Below are 22,004 nucleotides of genomic sequence, written 5' to 3' on the forward strand. Positions count from 1 at the left end.
GCAACCAGATAATAGCAACTCTCTCAGTATAGCACTTTTTTCTTGAAACAAAATTTGTTTGGCTGACCTACCTCACGTACCAGGCTCGTTTCTGGTAGACATTCGTAAATAGGAATAATGACCCTCCTGCAAAAAGAATTGGGATTTGCTGGTGTTGGGAAAGCTTATTTCTCAGCAGTTTTTCAGTCACTGGAGCTGGATTGTTGCTGTTTATTTGTAGGCTGGGAATGTGATTTCCTTTTGCCAAAGTCCTCCCCAATCCCTGTCGTGTCTTCTGGACAAATCATTTTTCTCATTAACTGAATTAGTCTGGAGCCTTTGGGCATATGAGTTTACAATGCCACCTCTACAAAACTGATTTGTGAGATCATAGGCTAGAAGTTAAATGTATTAAAGAAGAAAATTTTAATGTACTTTCCTGGGAGGTTTTACATAAAAGTTTCCTATTGAATATGTGATCTTTCTAAACTTACCCTGGTTTCTTCTATCTCTAAGATTCTATGGTCTATGTCACTTAGGTTTGCTTATGTATCCTTTTTTCTATCTAAAATAAAAATTTGAACTTGTAAGACCATTATTTAAGATTTGCTGATAGGTTTTGGACAATTTATACTCCTTAGCAATCATTCTGTTTTGCTTTCTGCCATGTTGCATTCTTGCCTCCCATTCAAAGGGTATCCACAACAATATCAAAAACCTTTGTCTTCTCAACCTTTTATTTTTTTGTGATTGTAAGTGTGTATAACAATGCCTGAATCATAGCAATCATAGTATGTGCTTAGTATGTTTGCTGAGCTTACACTGGCAGACCATGGTTTCATAGAGTCACAGTTTTAAAATAATGTATATGCTCATGCATATGTGTAGAAGCATTACATATATATGAATACTTACTGTATGAGCCCATTATGTATATACATATCTGTCTGTTTATCTATCTACCATCTATCTATTTTGTATCTACCTAGATACAGAAATAGAGAAAATGTTTGTCTATATGCAACGTACACATAGTCAACACACACACACACACACACACACACACACACACACACACACACACACACACACCACCATGGTCCACAGCAGCAGCACACTGGTAATATTGCGAGCCAGCTGATGGCTCTCGGATAATGAGAATGAACAAGCCAACGGGTCCCAAGAACCTCACTGCAGCTCCGAAGCTGTAGCCAGTGAGTGCTCCCATGTCATTCTGAGCTCAGGGTGCTCTATAAATTAGCATGTTTGCTCCGGTGGGATCTCCCCTAAAATCTAGTTTGGGGTCTGTTGAACAATTTGGAGTCCCGAGGACCTACAAAATGTGTGAGAGTGTGGGGCCTGCCATAGATAAACAAGTGAAGAAGGAGGGGTATGCTAGACGTCCAAAGGCATTATTGTTTTTATAATCATGATCTGTGACTGTTTTTCAAGAAAATGGAGGCTGTGTGAAAGGACTGGTGAACCATTAGGAAAGCTTTGGGGGTAGTTTGGGGGTAGGCATCCCTTCTTTTGGAGATCCTCCACCTGGTGCTCTCTCTCACCTAGGTCCAGCGATGTCCCATTTGGAGGAACTTAGACCTGCAGAAATGATGCTTGAATTCTTTATCCAGCAAGTGCTTCTGGGGTGCTGCTTCCCAGCCCCTGCTTACACTAAGGCCAGTGTTTCTTGAACATTGCATTTAGCTGGCTTTGCTTGTTTGCATTTCAAATGAACTCATATTCCCTTGACGTTTTCAGCTTACTCTGGTTCTTACCATTTTTTTTTTTTGAAGTGAGAAAGACAATTGTGATTTTATTTTCATTTGAAACATTCTCTTTCCTCTTGAGAGAACTAGACTCTAGCTCTATAAGTAGCCTTGGAAAATCTGGGGGCACGGAGGGGCATGTATATTTGAATAGATTCCCCCTCTGGGCAGCTCTGACAGATGGGCAGGATCGGGACTCACCAGTCTGTTGGAAATACATGTTTACTTATTGTCCAAGGAGATGCTTTTTTTTTTTTTTTTTTTACCCAGAATGATTATATGAAAAACTTCCCAGGTGACTGATTGTTGGACATTTCCCCCGCCTCCCCCAAATCAAAATTACATTTCAAAGGAACACAGATGCTGAAGACTCATTCTCCAGCCCAGAATTCTCCTGTGAGAGGGGCAGGTGTGTGGTTGTTGGTGTGTTCATTCCGGGAATACTTGTTAAGCACACCTGGGATTACTTCATCTACACCAAGTCTGTCATTTCCCCTGAGTGTTGGATGGTGGTTCATTTTAGAAGAGATGAAAGATGACTAGCCTACATCCTAGATGTTTCTATATTTGACAAGGACGTGATGGGTAAAGGGTCCTAAGCAGCCCAGTCTACTTAGGAAAAGCAGGAAGTTTAAAAACCATAAAAGGGCCATTTTATTGTGCCGGGCAGGTGCCTTCGATAATGATTAACCTCACCGTCTGAACTGACAGCACAGGAAGCGAGTTGAAGTCTAGCACGCTTCTGCACTCACGACTACTAAAATCCTACAGAAGATGTTTGTTTTCTTTTCCATAGGTTCGGACCAGTGTTCGCCCTGAACATAAGGATACCCCACCTGAAGTTGGGGTAAGAGCTTTGTCTTTTTTTTTTTTTTAATAGGCACCCATATTGCTTTTTGAAGTTCATTTGGATTTTCTCTGGCTTCCTGACTCCTGGGTAACTGACACACAACTGAGTTAAATTAGCAAGGTGGATCTCTCTGGGAAGGCACCGTCGCCGTCCTGCTGAATGCCATGGACTAATCTATTCTCGACTTCTCCAAATCATCCGTTCTCAAATGAATCCATGTATCGCTCAACTGGCTCAAAGGTTGAAATCCAGTTCCTAGCCAGCATTCCTGGGCCAACAGGAGGCTAGGAAAGTTACAGATGTGAAGCTGTACCACTGGCAGAACAGGGCACACAACCAGCTGGGACTATGATGTTTCCTCTGCCCACCATGTACACCTGCCATGCAGGTGGACAGAGAGGCCTTGCGTGTGTGCAGTCCAGTGCCGGAAAGCCCTGTTGAGGCTTCCCTGAGGCCCTGGGGCTGTCTCCTGTGACCATCAGAAGCTGGAGGGACTGAAGGGACATGGTGTGCGTTCTGCTTAGACAAGGCTAGAAGGAGGCTGCTCCTGAAAGAGGAAGCCCAGCAGGCTGAGGCCCCGTGATCTGTGCATTCTGAGTGGATCACAGTCTGAACGTAAGAGAGGTCTCCGGGGTGTGGGAGGCCTGTTTGAATCCTGCAGGCACTGGCCAGCCTTCCTCTAGGGAGCACAGGGAGTGCTATACTAGGTGCCCTCGTTTCCTTCTCCCCTTCATCCTCTTCCAGAGCATTCTAGTAGGTGCCAAGTTGTGAGCTGAGTTGACAAAGTATACCAATCCTCTGAGCACCTGCTGGATCAGCTGGTGCACAAAGAGAAAGAAGGGGCTCTCTCTCTCTCTCTCTCTCTCTCTCTCTCTCTCTCTCTCTCTCTCTCCCTCTCTCCTTATTCCTCAACCACAGCTTCCATTTCTATCCAGGACCCAGTGAGTCCTCAAGCTTTGTTTCCTGATTCTCTCACTGCCCTCCTTCCTCTTACCAGTCTGGATGCTCAGGCCAGTTGGCCCTTCCTGTAGTTCCCCAAAGGGCCTGGTGAATCCTCCCATCCCGAGGCCATGGCAGCCGCAGGCCGGTGATGGCGGCCTGCACTGGGCCTGCGCCGCCACTCCCCACCCGTTCCTGCCGGTTCCTCTCTCCTCCTCCTCCTTTTCTTCCCCCTCTTCTTCTTCTTCCTTTGTGCTAGTGCTAGGACTTCAACTCCTACTTGGCTGCTTGACTCAAGGCTGGCACTCTGCTACTTGAACCACCCCTCTACTTCTAGCATTTTATTGGCGAATTAGGGGTACGCATGTCTCAGACGTATCTGCCCCAAGCTGGCTTTGAACCTCGATTCTCCTATCTCAGCCTCCTGAGTAGCTAGGATTATAGGTGTGAGCCCTGGTGCCCACTTCCAACCTTTCCTTGATGAATTGGTGAAGGAGCTACCAATTTGTGTTCTTAAATCTTTTGAAATGTATTCAGAGTAAAGGCATAATTCTATACGAAATAACTGTCATAAAACAGTTGTTCATTTGGGGAGGATTATTTATCGACTTCCACTATACTGCCTTCCTTCTTTCCTTCATTCACTCTCATGGGCTCTAATTCCTTCCCCGGCATCCGTGTGATACCCTACGAGCCACAACATCCTGCAAACCCTCCCTCCGCACACCACGAAGCTGAGCTCTCGGGAAAGCTTTCTCAATTACAACCACAGGACTCGAAGTTTTACAGCTGATAGTTTTTAAATCTAGAATGTCTTCCTCTGAGCTTCGTTTCTATTTCTACTCGAGTATTTTTTTTCTGCATTGCAGGCATTCTTCCTAGACATTTTGCTCTTCTTTTGTACCAATGTCTGCCTTTCCCGGGGTACTTAAGTGGGACAGAAGAGGGGTGTCAACCATCTTCCTTGGGGCACACTATCTTGATCACGTTACATCCTTAAGACTGGTGATCTGCTTCCTGTTGTTTTCGGGGAGCGTACTAAGTGCTTTCTCTAGATTGCTTGATTTCTCAAGACAATAACTATGAGAAAAGAAACAGTTGTGAGAACAGAGGCCCAGAGTTACGGTGGCTTTTAAAGGACCACGGACCGTCAAGAATGACAAGGAAATGGAGCTGACAATGCTGGCCAGAACATAATGAGAGGGGAGTCAGGAGAATTTCCCAGATTATCACTTGTGGGTAGAATAACTCATTCAGGACCATACGTTAGACTTCTGAACTCTAACCTCAATGAAGCTTTGTGTTTTATGTCTTTAGCCTTCCCCTGGTAGAAACAGCACCAAACGTAGATACAGAAAAGACTGTCCCTTTAATTATACTTGAAACATCATATTTTTAAACTTCCTCTTAAATTCCATGATTACAATCACAGGGGGGAGCAAAGATAAAAATAGCTCCGGGTTGTGATTCTCTTCCATTAGCATTAAGTGCCATTTTTTTTCCCTCTGTGGGAATTCAGAGCTGGGAAACAGAGAAGACTTCATTCTCTTACAATTGTCCCATCAGGAGTAGGGAGCCTTTTGTCAGCCAAGGGCCATTTGGATCTTTATAGCATTTGCGAGTCATACAGTCGTATGGATAGACGGGCTGGAGGCATGGCTCGGGAATATCACACCAGCCTCGCAAGTGCTAGGCCCTGAGCTCAAACCCCCAGTACGGACAGACCACCCTGGGCAGCTGAGAAAGCATGAAAAGCACACGGGCGTGACCCTTCATGTCGCCAGTGACTTGTGGGCCTTGTTTGGCCCGTGGGCCAGACATCCCCCCACCTCTTCTGGAGGATTTGTTTTCTGATTTGAGGGTTTGGGAGGGTCCTCGTTTTGTGCATATTATCGTGAAGCAGACTGAGCCGCTGGAGATAAATGTCTAGCCGGTTTTCCTGCTTGGTGTTGTAGCGTGAAACAACCATCTATTGTAAAGTGTTCAAACTAGATATATTTAGGAATTGAAAGTAATTAGGAATTGGGATTCATTTATTTGTGGGTCAGGGGTCTTAAACTCAGCTCACTGTCCCTGAGCACATCGGCTCAAGGCTAGTGCTCTACTAGTTTGAGCCACAGCGCCACTCCCGGTTTTCTGGTGGTTAATTAGAGATAAGAGTCTCATGGACTTTGCTGCCTGGGCTGGCTTTGAACTGCAATCCTCAGATCTCTGCCTCCTGAGTAGCCAGGATGACAGGCGTGAGCCACCAGCACCTGTGTAGCGTTGTAAAATGTATGTTGTGTTGAGAGTTTTTGAGGACAGTGGATGAGAAGCCGGGATTTCAGTTCAAACCTGAGATTGTCAGAGAAAGAGAAAAGGAATGGTACGTCTCTCTAAATGACAAAGTTGGAAAGGCTTGGAAAAAGTTACACTAAGCGAAATAAGCCAGACCTAAAGAAACAAAGGCTGCATGGTTTCTCTCATTTGTAATAACTAGAATGTGCCTCTAAATCGACGAGTCAATCCAATGGACAGTAAATGACAAATAATTACACCTGGACATGATTCACTAAATAGCAAACTACAAATTCATACCGTGAGAAGGAAAATATTCTTAAGAGAGGATTCCAGGGGTTCAATAGTGTATGATCATGTACAAAGATGCTGATGGAAATCAGTGCCAAGAAATGGGAGTAAGAGGTTTTTATTATACTGTTTGTGCTTCTTTTATTTTCTTCTCCCCTTTTCTTTGATTTATTCTCTTCTGTCTCTGTTTCTTTATTTCTGTGCCCTGTGTCTTGTATATAAATGTATCTGACTTGGGGAGGGAAAGGGGAAGCACAGAAATGGTGAGACAAAGGGTGAACCGATTCCACAGTGAGACCCACTAGGCGCCATGTTAGAAATGAACTCTACAACTTGGGGGTGGGAGGTCAAGAGGGAGAATGCGGGGAGAGGTGACACTGTTCCAAAGGAAATGTACTCATTACCTGAATCATGAAACTGTGACCCCTCTGTCTTATCACCTTTACCATAAAAAATTTAAAAAAATATTATTAATCTATATGCTATAAAATTATTTTGATTTTTTTCCACTTCAGTGAGCTGCAGTAGTTTGTAAATTGCATAAGGACTATTTCCTCCGTGACTGTTAAATATAACTTACTTGAAAGCTTGGCTGTGCCATTCATTTATTATTGGTCAGGGAATATTTTTTTTTTTTTTGCATGCCTAATCTTGTCCTGGGCAGGAAAATTTATCAGAAAATAGAATAAAGCTTACTTTAGATGTTCAAATCCCAGTTATTTGTGAGGGATAAAAATAAGCAATTAAATATAAACTATTAGGTGGTGTTTAGGGCCAGTGGAGAAAAGGTCAGGGTGAGGAATAGAGACTAGAATGATGAGACGATTAACTGGATTAGTTCCTGCATGTCTGTTTGGCTCTGTATTACCTTTCGGCAAAGTCTCTCCATTTCTGCATGTTTTGTTGGTAAAGCCCTGAACTTACTTTTCTGCCTTGATCCAGTCTCCTCTCCTCACTCCAATGACCCCCTTCTTTCCCTCATGTTTTTCATCTCCGAAGAGAATCTCAGATTTCCTGAGCTTTGTGGAAGCTGGCGTCGGAACTAGCATTCAGTTCTAAACAAATCGATTAGGGCTGCCATTCTTAAATAAGAGCTGAAATGTTTGCATTTATGCCTTCCTGAAGTAACTCTTCGAAGGTAGGTGTTTGAAAATTGAAATGTGTATGATTTCTGACCCAAGTCTTGTATCGCTATATCCGACAAATGTTCAGTGTAAAAACTCCAGTGTGCTGAGTGCCGGTGGCTCACACCTGTCACCCTAGCTACTCGGGAAGCTGAGATCTGAAGATCACCATTCAAAGCCAGCCTGGGCAGGAAAGTCCATGAGACTTTTATCTCCAGTTCATCACCAAAAAAGCTGGAAGTGGAGCTGTGACTCAAAACGATAGAATTCTGACCTTTAGCAAAAGAAGGTTAGGGACAGTGTCCAGACTTGAGTTCAAACTCCAGGACCAGGACCAAAACAAGACAAAAAATCCACTTTCTCTTAGACTCCTTGAATCCACTTTCTTCCACGAGGAAGTCTGGCAGCAAGCCTACGATGAAAGAAAGTCAGTAAGAAATAACCTCGACCCCTTGTCGAGTATTACAGCTGCAAGTGCGGACTTGGAGCGCATAGGTAATGATATGGGGTGGGTAGTGCCATATTCTTTTTTGACCTTGAGGAAAGAAATGATCATTGTGGTTTATGCTCTTAATATAATACTATTTTGACTTTCCATAGCCAGGAATAGGAAAAAGAGATAGAAGGTTCATATCCCGAGACAGAACAAAGCAACAATTTTCTTCTTTACATTGACTACAAGAGTAGAAAACATACGTGATTTGAAACCCAATATACTAAGTTTAAAAGGCAATTTCAGAAAGTGTAACGCAAGAAGCACCTTTTACTGGTGTGTATGGGAATGCATTTGTTTTGTGCTATTTACTACAGAGACAACTAAGGAAACAAATGCTTTTGAATGTTTCTGTGATGGGGGAGAAATATAGCCTTTCTATTTATATCTTGTCCAGCATCCCACATAAAAATAGCTCCAAGTAACAGATTTGCTCATATCTGGAATATAAACTTGTTGCCCTCAGTAAGTTGAAGAAGACCAAAAGAACAGCAGCATAGGTAATGACTGAAGTGCATCAGCTTTTCTCTTGCTATAGTTTTCTTTGGGAGAGAGACATGACTCGTGGAAAAGTCCTGCCTGGCATCTTTAGCATGTAGTTATTTTCCAGGCTGGAGATCTCTTTGTTTTGAACAGAAATGGTACACTATTTGCCTTTCTTCTCCCACCCCCATGGTGGATATACACTATTCATAATTGTATTTCTATCCACGCAATATTTATCAGGCTAACAGATTCAGCATGTCATTTGTCTGAAGACTAAGTCTGTGTGATTGGTGTGACAGCAAAATTATTAAGCACCTCAGAAGTTGACGGAAGCCATTTTTTTCCTTCCTGATTTTCAGAGAAGCTTCTTGGGCTCGGCCATCTTTCAAGTTGGGGAGTTACTGAAGTCTAAGGACCAGCTGCTATCCCTGAGCCTGAGGTGAGTCTCTTTGTGTTCATTTGGTCCCTGGGATGTGCACTGACAGCTGGTTGTAGGTCAGGGTCACAGTCCTCACCGAAGAAGTTAGGCGTCAGCTCTCAAACGGCTTGCCACTTCGTGCAACAGGTGATGATGAACTAGCAATCATTCGGGTTCGCGTTCAAGTACACGCTGCAGGTTGGGAAAGGTTATTCCCTATATTACACTATCACTAAGATGATAAAATTCTTCTGAGAAAGTACACCTCCATGATGATGGTGTTCTTACCTAATTATACTCTTACCAGTGGTTATTTTTTAAGTCTGTTTTAAATGTGCTTGTTAGAAGGCAATATTGTAGCTTTATAATTGTAGAGAGTAAACTGGGCTTGTTTTTGTTTATCTTGTTGCTATGCTATTCAACCTGAAACACTGAACATTGAAAATAGATTCATGAAAATGGACAGTAGCTCATAGCTAATTCTGAGCATGAGCACAGTAATTTTGATATCAAAGTTGAGATATCAAAATAATAACAGTGCTTAGGGAAATAGTTGAGTATTTCAGTACTAAGAATATTTCAATACTATGAGTAATATAAGGACACTTTAGAATACTAAGAGTACTTTAATACTAAGAAGAGTATTAGGGAGAATTTTAAAATTATTTTAAAATTTGTAGCTCTAAATTGTAAATCTTTTAAAATTTATAAATTTTATAGTTAAATACACATGAAGTATACTGTCCTACAATGTTTGTAGAGTTGAAGTGGATGAAAAAAATGTTTAGGGTATTATTTTTAAATCTAAAGAATCTCTTACTATGAAGAGACATAGGGGCTGTTTTTAGGGGACTAGGAAATATCTTGCTTGATTCTCTCTCCAACTAACAACCATTTTCAACTAGCAATTCATGACATTAAATGTATTTGATGAATTTCCATTGCATTTACTTTATTACATGACAAGTTTCTATGGTTTATTGTGGAATGTATACTTCCACTTTCTTCTCTTTTTTTCTCTTCATATTTCTGCATTGTGATTTGATAGTATTGCATTATTAGGCTCATAACGGAGAATTGTTGTAATATGCAGGCAGACTTCTGTCTAGCTTCCTTTAGGTCTTAGCTTTTAAACGTTTTGTAGTGCTCTTGTTTGTTTGTGGAAACATAAAAATCTTTATGGTTTTTTTTTTTACTGTAATGATTTCCAATTGGAAGTGTCAAATGACCAGCTGAAAATACTAGCTGTTCATTGTCACTGATACCATACCCAGATTATCCTCGTCCTAGCATGTCCGTTGGAAATGGCCTTCAGGCTCCTGGATGTGTGATAGAAGATCTCCATTGTGAGTCTAGAGCAGAACCACCGGCAGCCTGTGGGCTGCCCCATCACTGTGCCCACGGTCCCTTCCTCATCCTGAGTCAATAACATCAGAGGCAGTGAGCGACAGGCTAGTCCCTCGGAGAGACGCTGCTGTGGAAAAACAGAACAAAACTCAGGCTCCAGAACTTCCTAGTGCAACGGAAATTGAGGAAACAGCATATAACTGATAAAGTTTCGAATATTATACCTGGATTCGCATTGAGGCCAAAGCACTACATATTTTCAGTCAATATCATTAGTAGCATGTTTGAGGAATGAGCTCTTTGTTGGGCATCAATTAGCATGCAGGAAACCAAGGAGACACTTATCATGCATTATCTTATTTAATCCATGCAGCATTGTCTGTCCGTCTATCTATCTATCTATCTATCCATCTATCCATCTATCTATCTATCTATCTATCTATCTATCTATCTGTAGTTGTCTAAAGTCCCATACTTGGCGACTATGTAAGGAAGACTAGATCCCAGTTTGGTTTGAGTCCAGAACCTGGTATGTATATATTTTACTACCTTGTAGAACACTCACAACCTAACAGAATCTCTCATCCTTTTCTGTTCTGTTGTCCATCCTTTGGAGAGCTGAGAGGCATCAATATCTTAATACTTAAAACCAAGTTTATGTGTGAATAATGTAAAGCTTCGGTATTTATTTGTTGGAGTTTTGATTTGCTCTGATGACTTCTTTATATTTTTTGTAGATGGGTTAGATCCTTGCTTAGGTCCTTAGGTCTTTTATCGATGGGCTTAGATCCTTGCATCTGGGTGGATTCTCTCTAAGTCAACATGATGCATTGTAAGCTTTGAAATGTAGCTGAGACAGCTTACATAGCAGCGGCGAGTGACAGCGTGTAAAGTGTTGGACATGCTAAACCCCTTGCTTAGAATCAGCATCTATTTCAGTACATGCACCGTAGCTGGAACCTTTACCTGGTCATGGGACTTTCAGCCATATGTCTTACAAATGCTTCATGATTGTTTTTGTAACTTCCAAACTAAGCGATCATAAATATCATCATAGTAATAATGCGTATGATATTATGATCGTGAATAATATACGATATTAAGGATAAGCAGATTAAAAAAGTTCTGATGTGCAAACATTTTCTCATACAAAGAAAATTTGTCTTATTTTCACCACTTTTGCAATAGTGCTCTCTCTTTCAATACAGTAAGACTTAATGACCCAGTATAGACATACAGGATTGTGATTTATAAAATACAAATTGTTAAGTAAGGGTATGGAGAAAATTGCTCAACCCCTTATTTTTAAAATCTCCCTATCTGATGTATCAGTTAGATATGTGTGTACATATACAAACTTACACACAACAATATATTAAGTATGACATAGAGTATTTTTTGGTGCGATTGTGTACTTATTAGGCCTCACACGTTTGCTTAGCTTTTTCACTAAAGGATGTCTCTCTACCACGTAAGCCACACCGCCACTTCTGTCTTCTTGGTGGTCAATCAGAGATAAAGGCCATCCAAATTTATTTGCTTGGGCTGGCTTTGAACCTTGTTTCTCAGATATTAGCCTTCAGGCCAAATAAGCTCATAGAATGTTTTGATGGATAAGTGTGGTATACATATATCACTTTAGGACTGTTTTTCTTGTAAACCATGAATGCTTATTTTTTTTATTTCCAAACATTTGGGCTTAAGGAAAGTAAGCTCAAATTTGTGAAGTTTCCAAGTTATTTTGAGGTTTTGAATAACCTCCTTAAACTCTCTCTTTCTCACACACACACACACACACACACACACACACACACGAGCTCAAAACTCAAATCCACTGTTTCTAAAAATACTAGAATAATAGCAAATGAAAAAAAAATAACATCCTTAGCGATAATTGCTGAAAATTATGGAAAGGCTATACTATAAGCCATCTTGTAATAACTGTTAAAATTCCATCAACTCATTATAAAACTGAAAATGCAAATTACACAAATAGGAGATTCAGACAGTAAAGACAGAGCGTGTGATGGCGGTGTGGTTTAGAGGCATACCTAAGCCTGGATCCTAGTTTCCCCCGAATCTAGCTGGATTCGGATAGGGCTGAGCCTCCGTGTTCATGCCTGTGATGGAGGCAGATGTGGGTTCCATCTCACAGGGCTTATTGCAAGACTGTGGGCGCTTCTGATGTGAGATGTTTGCCATGGTGCCTGGTGCTTCGTAAATGTGAGGGATGATGATGATGATGATGATGATGGTGATGATGGTGATTTGTACTAGGGCTTGAACTCAGTGCCCTATACTGTTGTGTCTCATACCATCGCTTAGCTTTTCACTCCTGGTGAGTGCTCTACCTGCTCTCCCACTTGAGACACATTTCCACTTGAGACTTTTTGCTGGTTCATTGGAGATAAGGGTCTCACAGACTTTGCTATCCAGGCGGGCACTGAACGTTGATCCTCAGATCTCAGCCTCCTGAGTAGCTAGGATGACAGGTGTCTGACATTTCCTTATCGACTCCCCTCCGTTCTCTGTTTTTCAGTTTTTCTTTTCAAGAGGACATGAGAGGTACGCTGTCCAGATGATCTGAAGTAGCATCCACTGAGAATTCAGTGCTCTTCATATATTTAACTTTTTGTTATTAATATTTCTATTTTGTTTCACCAGATTTTTTAAAATTATGATGGAAATGTCTCTCGAGTTATATGCTGTGAGCTTTTCTTTATGTTCCTGATTTATTCTCATGACTATGGGAAGCAATGACATTTCCTTAAGTTGCACTATTGGAAAGGTACTAGATTTGTAGGGTTATGAGCTGGTGTAGAGTTGTCAGTCACCGACAGGGTATGTATGCTTGGTGTACACTTCAATAGCATCTCAATTTACACAAGAAAAGCCTGAAGTCTCCCTTCTTTTCAAATGCAAATCATATGTTAGTGTCTATACACAAAGACCTGCCTGCTTAAGACGTTGGAGAGCTAATTTACCTTTGGAGATAATTTGCAAAATGATTAGGCCTAAGAGAAATTATATTTGACCTGAAAATTTTGCATTAGGTCTCCTCACATTTGCCAACGCTCCTTTTATCATTATTACTGTGCTTCAATTGCTCTGGACACATTTGTGTTGGGTCTTTCCAAATACAGTTTTGCAACACCAGTGTTTTCTTCCATTTTTAGTTCAGGTTGTATAATAGAGGAAGTCTGCATTCAAATATTTTATAAACCCTATATTCAAAAAAATAAAGTGGTCTTATTTTACACTAGGATGTCTCGGAACCTTCAGTAGCCTTGCCCGAGAAATATTCTGTTATCCATCTAGATGACCCCGATAGTCTACAAACTTACCCTCTCTGGTAACAAAGAGGTTATATTGTGAGGCACATCAATGGAATCATTTAGCCACCCTACTCCTAAATTGCTTCCCATTGGCTCCTCAGTTTCCTGTGGTTTGTGCCTAGTCTTCCTGTCTTGCTTTTAAGTAGACGCTAGAAGAAGCAGGTCCTGAGCCTTTTTGTTTAGGTAGTCGAGGACCAGTGGTCCTGAGAAGATCATAAACTTTTACGTGTGCTTCCAGTGAGATTTCTTGTGTGTTTCTGGCTACACAGGGTTAGTTCTACTTCATATCCACACCCAGTACAGAAACTGTGTAGAGAGCAGCGAGAATGTCACTTGTCCTGAGCAACCCATTCCTCCTAATAGAAAGCTCTGGCCCAGGGATTCCTGACTTAGTTTATGAACACTAACAACACTAATGCCTGTCGAGTGTGGTACCCTGTGGCTCTCAAAAGCATATCAGTGTAGCTATGGCTAAGAGTGGCTATTCTCAATAAGTTAAAGAGTTGAGACAGAGAAAGTAAGAATACTGTTTTCTTCAGGAAAGGTAATGAGCACTGAAAACCTATCACAATTAATATGATAAATGAGGAAAATAGAGCAAAGACCAAAAAAGTAGGAGGAAAAGGAGAGATCAAGCAAGTTTATTTGGTTTTATTTAACTAGAGCCAACTCTGATGTCATAACCCCATTGCTTTTCTCAATGCTGTGCTATCAAGGGAGATGGCTGCTTTGGTCCCAGCTGAAAGGTTGACTAAGTGACACACTGTATTCCCTAATCAATGTACTTAAGTCTTTTAGATTCTCCTAGAAAATCTTAGGTTATTAAGCATCGTTCTTTAAACCAATGCCTCGCAAGAGTGATTTCATTGCATTGTGGAGCAGTTCTACCATCTTCCTGGAAGGATGGGTGGAAAAGTTACCGAATCTTAGAATACAGGTTAGTTAGGTCTGCTCTAAATGTCAGTGTCCTATTTTTCATAAAAAAAAATCTCTCCCTTGTAGATGCAAGTTGGATATCTTGTGTCTACCATTTGGGGGCGGGGGGGGGGGGGTCGTGGTGCTTGAACTCTGGGCCTGGGTGCTGTCCCTGAGCTCTTTTCGTTCAAGGCTAGTGCTCTACCACTGTGAGCCATAGCACCACTTCTGGTGTTCTAGTGGTTAATTAGAGGTTAGATTTTCATGGACTTTCCTGCCTGGGCTGACTTTGATCAGATCTCAGCCTCTTGAGTAACTAAGAATACAAATGTGAGCTACCAGTGCCTGGCTAGATATTGCTTGTATCTGATGTTGATGCACAAATTAGGATGTAAACAAACATATTCCTTCAGTGTTTAAAATGAAAATTGATCGATAGAAATAAATTTGAGGACTTATAACACACACACACACACACACACACACACACACACAATGATCACACAATTCAGACCTTATCTGTCCGTGAAAGACCAGAGTAAATACCTTTAATTAATTAATTAATTTTTACTTTGTTTCATTTATTTAATGCACTGGAGTTGAAGTTGGGGCCTTGCACTTGTTAGGCAAATAGTCTACCACTGAAGCCACATCCCTAGTCGTTTTTTGCTTTTATTATTTTGTAAAGTGTATCTTGTCTAATATCTGGGCAAGCTTAAATTGCAGTCCTCCTATTTGTGCTATCTCAATAGTTGTAATGACCGTACTACCGTACCTAGTTCGTCTTTTCATTGATTGAGATGGAGTTTTACAATTCCTTTTGCCCTAGTTTCATCTTGAAAGGCACTTGAAGCACTGTGCCTGAATTATTTTTATCTTTCCAATAGTTCTTTGTTACAGTCTTTCACTGAAAGTGAGTTTGAAAGTTTCAGTCCTAAATTTAGAAGTACTATTTAGTGGGGATTAGTCTTCTCTTACATCTAGAATAAAACTGAAGACTTTCCAAGGGCTAACACAGTAAATAGGAAAGAGGGGTTTCTAAGGGCTTTGGGGCTTGCTTATTTCTTGTGCAAACGGCCAACTCACACTAAATGTCTTGGTACCGAGACGCTGCTGGCACCCATAAACATGGATGGCTGCAAACGTGGCGGCCTTTAATGCCAGATGACTTTACTCTCCGATGACTCTGAGATTGCAACACAGGAGGAAATTAGGGTCCCAGGACTGTCAGCGGGAGTTCATTCCTTTGCTTAAAAATTTCAACCTTTCTAGCAATGGTAGTTATGCAACTGAAAATGTATAAATTATAGATTTATAAGCCAGATTTAAAGAAAGTGATACCCTAACACTGTAATAAGAAATAAGAACCCTTTATTTCTACTATCCCGTTTCTTTGAACAAATGCCAGTCAAGTGATATTTTATTTTCCTCTAAGCTCATTTGAAAAATAGACCTGAGATGATATCAGAGATATGAGGGTTCCAGGGATAGAGAAATAGTCAAAATACATAAAACTGGTTTTATAATGTCAGATGTGAAATTGTATTATTATTATTATTATTATTATTATTATTATATTTTCAAGGATTGTTTTAGTAAGTTTCTAAATTCTTTGAGTTGAAAGAGTGTTGGTCATGGAAATAAAATGGCAGTGAGATTTTCTTTTGAGTTTGAGGACTCACATGAATATAAGCTAGGAATGAATACATTCCCTGCAGAGGTTTCTGGGTTTTTTTTGTAGACACCTTTCAGACTCCTTTACAGACAGACAGGTTCCCCTATCCCAGTCTTACAGAGAGATGGAGTTAGGATGGAAGGCTAATGAGTTTCTCTGGGAAGAGGAAGGGATCCTTCTGGAATTAATTGTCAGCTCAGAATCCCAGATAACCACCAAGGGAAACTGTGATTAGGGAACAATGCAACATTTTATAATAGTACATGAATATTCATCCTGAGAACGTTCCCTTCTTATTTCTGAGTCATCCCTATTTATATGTAGCCCATACAGGTGACTCACAAGTCCTAAAGCCTGCCCTATAGATTACTTGTGACAGCAAGGTGCAGAAACTAAGTCTCATCACTCCTAAGAACTGTGATCTGTGTTCTGCATTACCGAGAGACTGAGAAGCTGGGGTCACGACTTCATTGACTCTGAAATGAAGATTGGAGTTAGATGAGGGCTAAATCCCTGGTGATCATTGCTGAAGGATTGTCTCCATTTGTGATTTGTGTTTAGGGAATAGGAGGCGAGAAGGAAGTCATGTTTGTTTTTCTTAGGGACCCTAATGAGTTATACAGGGAAATGTGTTAATGCATGTTAGATGGTGTCTGTGTTCCGGGAGGATAACCCTTGCAGGATCAAAGCTTAAGATGTCTTCAGAATCAGATGTGTTCACTGGAGTCCTCAGAGACGATCATCTATAACTGGGAATTCATTTGATTGCATTCCCTTTCCTGCCCTGTCGAGTAATAAGAATAATACCACCAAGAAGAGTTTAAATTGTAGATTCGCGAACCTGGTTTAAAGAGAAGGATCCCCTTGTACATGAATAGGAGAAATAACATTTTTCTCCCTACTTTTTCTTCCCTATGATCTCCATTTCCTCTGCACCATCACTAGTCCTTAAAGCAAGTACTGTTCATATGTTGGCATCTTTCCCGCCTAGTTCATTTGAAAAGTAGCCTGAGATGATGTGCATGAAGGTTCCAGGGAATAGAAATGGCAAAGGCACATGAAGCTGCTGTAACACTTGGCATTAGGTGATTGCTGTGCCTCGTCATAAGCACGTGCGGATGCGATGCGGTGAGCTAGCGGTCACCAGTAACTATCAGTTGCTTCATCATCAGCTCATGAGGAGCTCATAACACTGGGTGCTGAATAGCTTTGTTCTTCTTTCACATAAGATCCCAGCATCAGTGTTTGAGGGTTCCTTGTCTTTGGTCATTCCCCTCTCTCCCCACCCCCACGCCAGCCTTGTCCAATGGGAGAGCACTGCCGGTCTCGTCTGGGAGGGGCATTTGAGCAGAAGCACGCTGCTGGAGAGCAGTAGTCGCTCTATAGCTGTCGCTGGGGTTGGCATGCCCAGGGAAGGCGAAGCTAAAACAAAGGCCTGGTATAATCAAGAGACGGGGGGGGGGGGGGGTCCCCTCTGAGCAAGGAAGTGGCTTATGCTGACTTTCTCTCTGACTTCTGCGGGGTTAGGTAGATGTCAGAGGGCATGCGTGGGCGCCGGAGACCAAGGAGGAATGCTTCTCCTCAGTCCAGGTGAGGAGAGACAGTAGCTTGTACCAGGGATGCACGTTCAAGGTGCCCGTGCAGCCTTGCCTTCCAGATGCACTGTGTGATGGAATCGGGGATGGGGGGCTTGGGCAGGTGCTGAAGTTTAGTAAGTTGAAGGTGGGGCCTTTTGAGGGGATTTGTGCCCTGACAAGAAGAGAGACCCTGAGAGCTTGTTCTCTCTCTTTCATGTGAGGACAGAGCTAGGCAGTAGCCATCTATAAGCCACAAAGAGTCTTCACCAGAACTCAACTAGCGCCGAATCCCTGATCTCAGAACTCGACAACAAACTTCTCTGTCATTCATGGCGTTGGTTTAGGAGACAACGACGGAGGTAGGGAGACTCTGTCAGAGTAGACTTCTAAGATCACACTCGTCCTGCCAACCGGGCCTCTCGTCTACAGAATGGAATCTATGAAAGCTGTCAAGAATCAGGCCCACTTCAGGAGAAACCAGTGAATTTAAAAGAAGCCAGGCACTGGTGGCTCCTGTCTGTAATTCAAGCCACTCAGGAAGCTGAGATCTGAGGATCGCCATTCAAAGTGAGCTCAGGCAGACATATCTGGGAGAGTCTTTTATTTCCAATAAACCAGCAAAAAAGCCATAAGTAAGAGCCCATTCGCCTGAGTTTAAGCCTCAGTATGGATTCACACACACACACACACACACACACACACACACACTATCACCACCACCAACAAAACACAAACACACAATAAAACTTGAGAAGTGAAATGGGAAACGTTTAGTAATCCAGGACAAAAAGAAACGCACGTCTGACTACAGGCTGATGGCCGTGTGTGTGGCAGATGGTTCCTGCGTGCGTCCATGTGGTGTGTGGCCATGAGCTCCTAACGTGTGGTGTGGAGGTAATTTGTGTTTGCGTGGACTCCTTGCCAGAAAAAGGAGGGGAATAGAGTGATTTGGGGCCTCTGAAAGGGGCTGTGGATGGAAGCTCATCTGCTCTTCGCAGCGCCCAACGGTTCCCCGGTTGCAACTCACAGCGCAAAGGATTCTGGGCAGAAGTCACTTGAAAGCACACCCCTGGACCCGCACACCGCAGGTCCTGAGGGGCTGAAGACGCTTGGAGGAGCAGTTCTCCTCACCCACAGAGGACATCATCACTCAGACACAGAGGGAGGAGGCGAGAGCTCGGGCTGCAGGCGAGAAGAAGAAACCTCAGGCAGACCCAGAGAGAGGATGGCCATGCCCAAGCACCCCACGCCCACAAGAAAGGTCCACAGGCTCCGCGTCTGCCGAGGTCGCCTCCAACTCCAGGGGGGCCGTGGAGAGCTAAGAAAAGCCACTGCGATTTTCGGGGAAGATTAAAAAATAAATAAATAAAGACAAAGCCTTTATTGGACGAATTGACACATAAAAGCATAAACCACACGTAAGTAAATTTCCACATGATGTTTTGGCCTCCGGAAATAAATTCCCAGAAAGAAGATGTCGTCTTCTGACTCTTACAATTCCTGGCAAACACACATTCCTGCGGATGACTCGGTTTCCCCCGAGCTGGGCTGGATGATATTGAACGCCGCACATAGCTTAAAGTACTGTCGGATCTTAGTAGATCTGAATACTAAGAATTCCGCGGAGTCTGTGTCAGAATCATAGAAAAACCATGGTTATACCCAGGCTAGTTAAAACCAGTGAACTTCCTTAGGAACACATTTCATTACGATTCTCAGAAAAGGATATGTAACACTTCCCACGAGTTTTCATTTTAATCTCTTGTTATACTCCACGGACCAAGCATGTAATTAACCCCTTAACACTACAAAAGCTATGGTTTTGTTTAACAAAATACGTAAGGTAACTAGCCCCAATAATATCCCCAATGTCTAGCTGACTTACTCCACAGTTGCCCCCACCACGGAGCAGGCTGGGATCACGACCTGACTCCTGTGTCTACAGACGGCGTCTGGGTGGGGGGGCCTTTAATCCCGCCAGTGCCCTGATACTGTCCATAGCTCAGCTCTGTTTCCTTGTGTGTTCACCCTCCCACTGCCTGAGAACAGGAGTCTACGTTACCTCATCCCTAAACCATCTAGAACATCTCTGTCTTCCTCTTTCACTGTTTATTTATCTGGTTTCTGTTTCATTGAAAAAAGGAATTTAGCAATTTCCCTTGTCCTATTTCCCAGCCTACGTGTATCCACTTTGGCTTTGTCCTCTTGCTGCAGCTTTACACCCCCTTCCCATTTGGATCTCGTCTCTTCTCACCGATCTGAGGGCATTAGCAATTCTTTCCTTTCTTCTCTTGCTCATAAATCTGTCTATCTATCTATCTATCTATCTATCTATCTATCTATCTATCTATCTATCATCTATCTATCTATCTATCATCTATCTATCTTTTATCTATCTGTCATCTATATCTATCTATCTGTCATCTATCTTTTATCTACCATCTATCTGTCATCTATCTATCTTCTATCTGTCATCTATCTATCTCTATCTACTATCTATCTACTATCTATCTATCTGTCTGTCTGTCTGTCTGTCTATCCATCCATCTATCTATCTATCTATCTATCTATCTATCTATCTATCTATCTGTCTGTCTGTCCGTCCATCCGTCCGTCCATCCATCCGTCCGTCTGTCTGTCTGTTTGTCTGTCCGTCCGTCCATCCATCCATCCATCCATCCATCCATCCATCCATCCATCCATCCATCTATCTATCTATCTATCTATCTATCTATCTATCTGCAAAAGCTGCCAGCCAGTCTTCCTCATTTTCTCCTAACTCACACTTCCTTTCCCTGCTTCTGTTCACCACGGAGCCTCTTCAGAGCCATCTCTAGTTCTTCCTCAGATGGCCTTGTGAACCTGTCCCCCCCTGGCTTTCACCCTGTCCTCTTACCTACACAGCACTTGTCACCATCAGCGGTGGCCCATGCTGCTAAATCTAGTGGCTAATTCTCTGTGCTCCACTATAGTTGGATCTACACAGTGCACCCATCGCTCTCTCCTCGCTCCTCAGGCTGGTTTGTTACTTGGTGTCTGGGACCCTAGACTTTTTTGTCAATCCTTCCTACCACTGGTCGATCCTGGTTCTCTGCTTGTCTTTCTAGTTGCTCCTTATCCCTTTGACCTATAATGGTTGAAATGCCTAGAATGCCTCAATTGATCACAGGACCTCTTTGCTTTTCATTCCCCCATCGTTTTCTTTCCTATTGTCTCAAAACATTTCATCCTAGCAGGGAATCAAACCCAGGACCCTAGCAGTGCCTGCTAAGTATGCATTCTACAATTTAGCTACTCCCCAGCCCCTAGCATTTATGTTGTGATCATGCTATATCATAAGGATCTTTAAATCCTTCAGAAGTGGTCTTTCCTCTTCCCCTTTCTTAAACTGACTTTATCTGGTTCCTATTTCCATGAGAAGAGGAATTTGAAAATTCCCCCCAAGGTCCTGATCACCCTGTCTGCCTACTGTCCAGTTGTTAAAAAGAGCTCTGGTTTCCTGTCCTTGAACAACAAACGATCACATCCAACCACCTCGTGCTAACTGACCTTTAAATAGTTTCGCAAACCTACAATATTTGCAGCCTCCTCCTTCCTGCCGGCTTCCCACCGCTTCCCCTGGGTCTAGTTGGCCTCCACCCTCTCCTCCTCTCAGGAGAGAACGCCGCGGCGTCTCCAGCTCCCACTGCCTCCGATTCTTCTTCACCCTCTACTTTCCAGCCAGTGCCTCCCAGTGTGTCTCACTCCACCTTCAAAATAAGACTCCACTCTGCCCTCGATGGACGAATGGGTCAAGGAAATATGGACTATATATATGTCATTGAATTTTACTCCTCCATTGCAATGATGTTGCACCATTTGTAAAGAAATGGAAAGACCTGAGGGAAAAATTATGTTCAGTAAGTCAGGCCCCGGAGAGACAAAGGATGTGTGTTTTCCTTTGTACATGGAAGCTGGATTTAGATTACACGTTTGTAAGTAAAAACATTGGGTGATGTGCAAACGTATACAAATGTATTAGCTGAAATACGGCAGATCCAAGGGAGAACTCAAATCATGTAATTCCTTAGAGAGGCAAAGTCAAAGTTCCACAGAATAAACACCAGGAGGCAAGTACTTGAAAGGGGTGGGGTGGGGCCAGGGGAAAAGGGTAGACGAAGGAAGAGAGAAAGCGGGAGAGTGCAGTCAAGAATCCTCTAAAACGAAGAAGAGTGAGGGGAGGGATGATGGGGAGGGATGAATGAGAAGGTTGGAAGGGGTGACGTGGATCGAGAGGCATTGTGTTCAGAAACTGCTTCATTAAATGGAAACTCCTTTGTACAACTACTGAAAGATTTAGAAAGTAAGTTAATTATAAAAAACAAAAAGCTTATACTCTGCTCTCTGAAGCAAACGTGGCAGGAAATTTAGAGTTCTGGATCTGGAAATTGGGACCCCATCTGGGAAAATAGAATTACAATAAATCTTCAAAAGGAAGATCGGACCCCATGACATAGAATTTCTGGAAGGGAAGGGAAATCAAAACAATTACA

At 42.4% G+C, this 22,004-nt stretch overlaps 1 protein-coding gene across 8 annotated transcripts in view; it reads left to right on the forward strand.

Annotated features, from left to right (window-relative positions):
• Inpp4b (inositol polyphosphate-4-phosphatase type II B) overlaps positions 1-22,004 on the forward strand; it is a 305,059-nt gene that overhangs the window by 141,620 nt on the left and 141,435 nt on the right. For 6 of the 8 annotated variants that reach the window (XM_048333627.1, XM_048333628.1, XM_048333629.1 and 3 more), the window contains exons 7-8: positions 2,542-2,592; positions 8,565-8,644. In XM_048333627.1, the coding sequence (XP_048189584.1) occupies positions 2,542-2,592; positions 8,565-8,644 (131 nt within the window). Of the gene's footprint in view, positions 1-2,541; positions 2,593-8,149; positions 8,220-8,564; positions 8,645-22,004 lie in introns of those variants that run through there. The other 2 variants (XM_048333633.1, XM_048333631.1) reach the window with 2 other exon arrangements.

The sequence above is a fragment of the Perognathus longimembris genome, chromosome 24 (genome assembly GCF_023159225.1).
Source record: "Perognathus longimembris pacificus isolate PPM17 chromosome 24, ASM2315922v1, whole genome shotgun sequence".
Taxonomy (NCBI): Eukaryota; Metazoa; Chordata; class Mammalia; order Rodentia; family Heteromyidae; genus Perognathus; species Perognathus longimembris.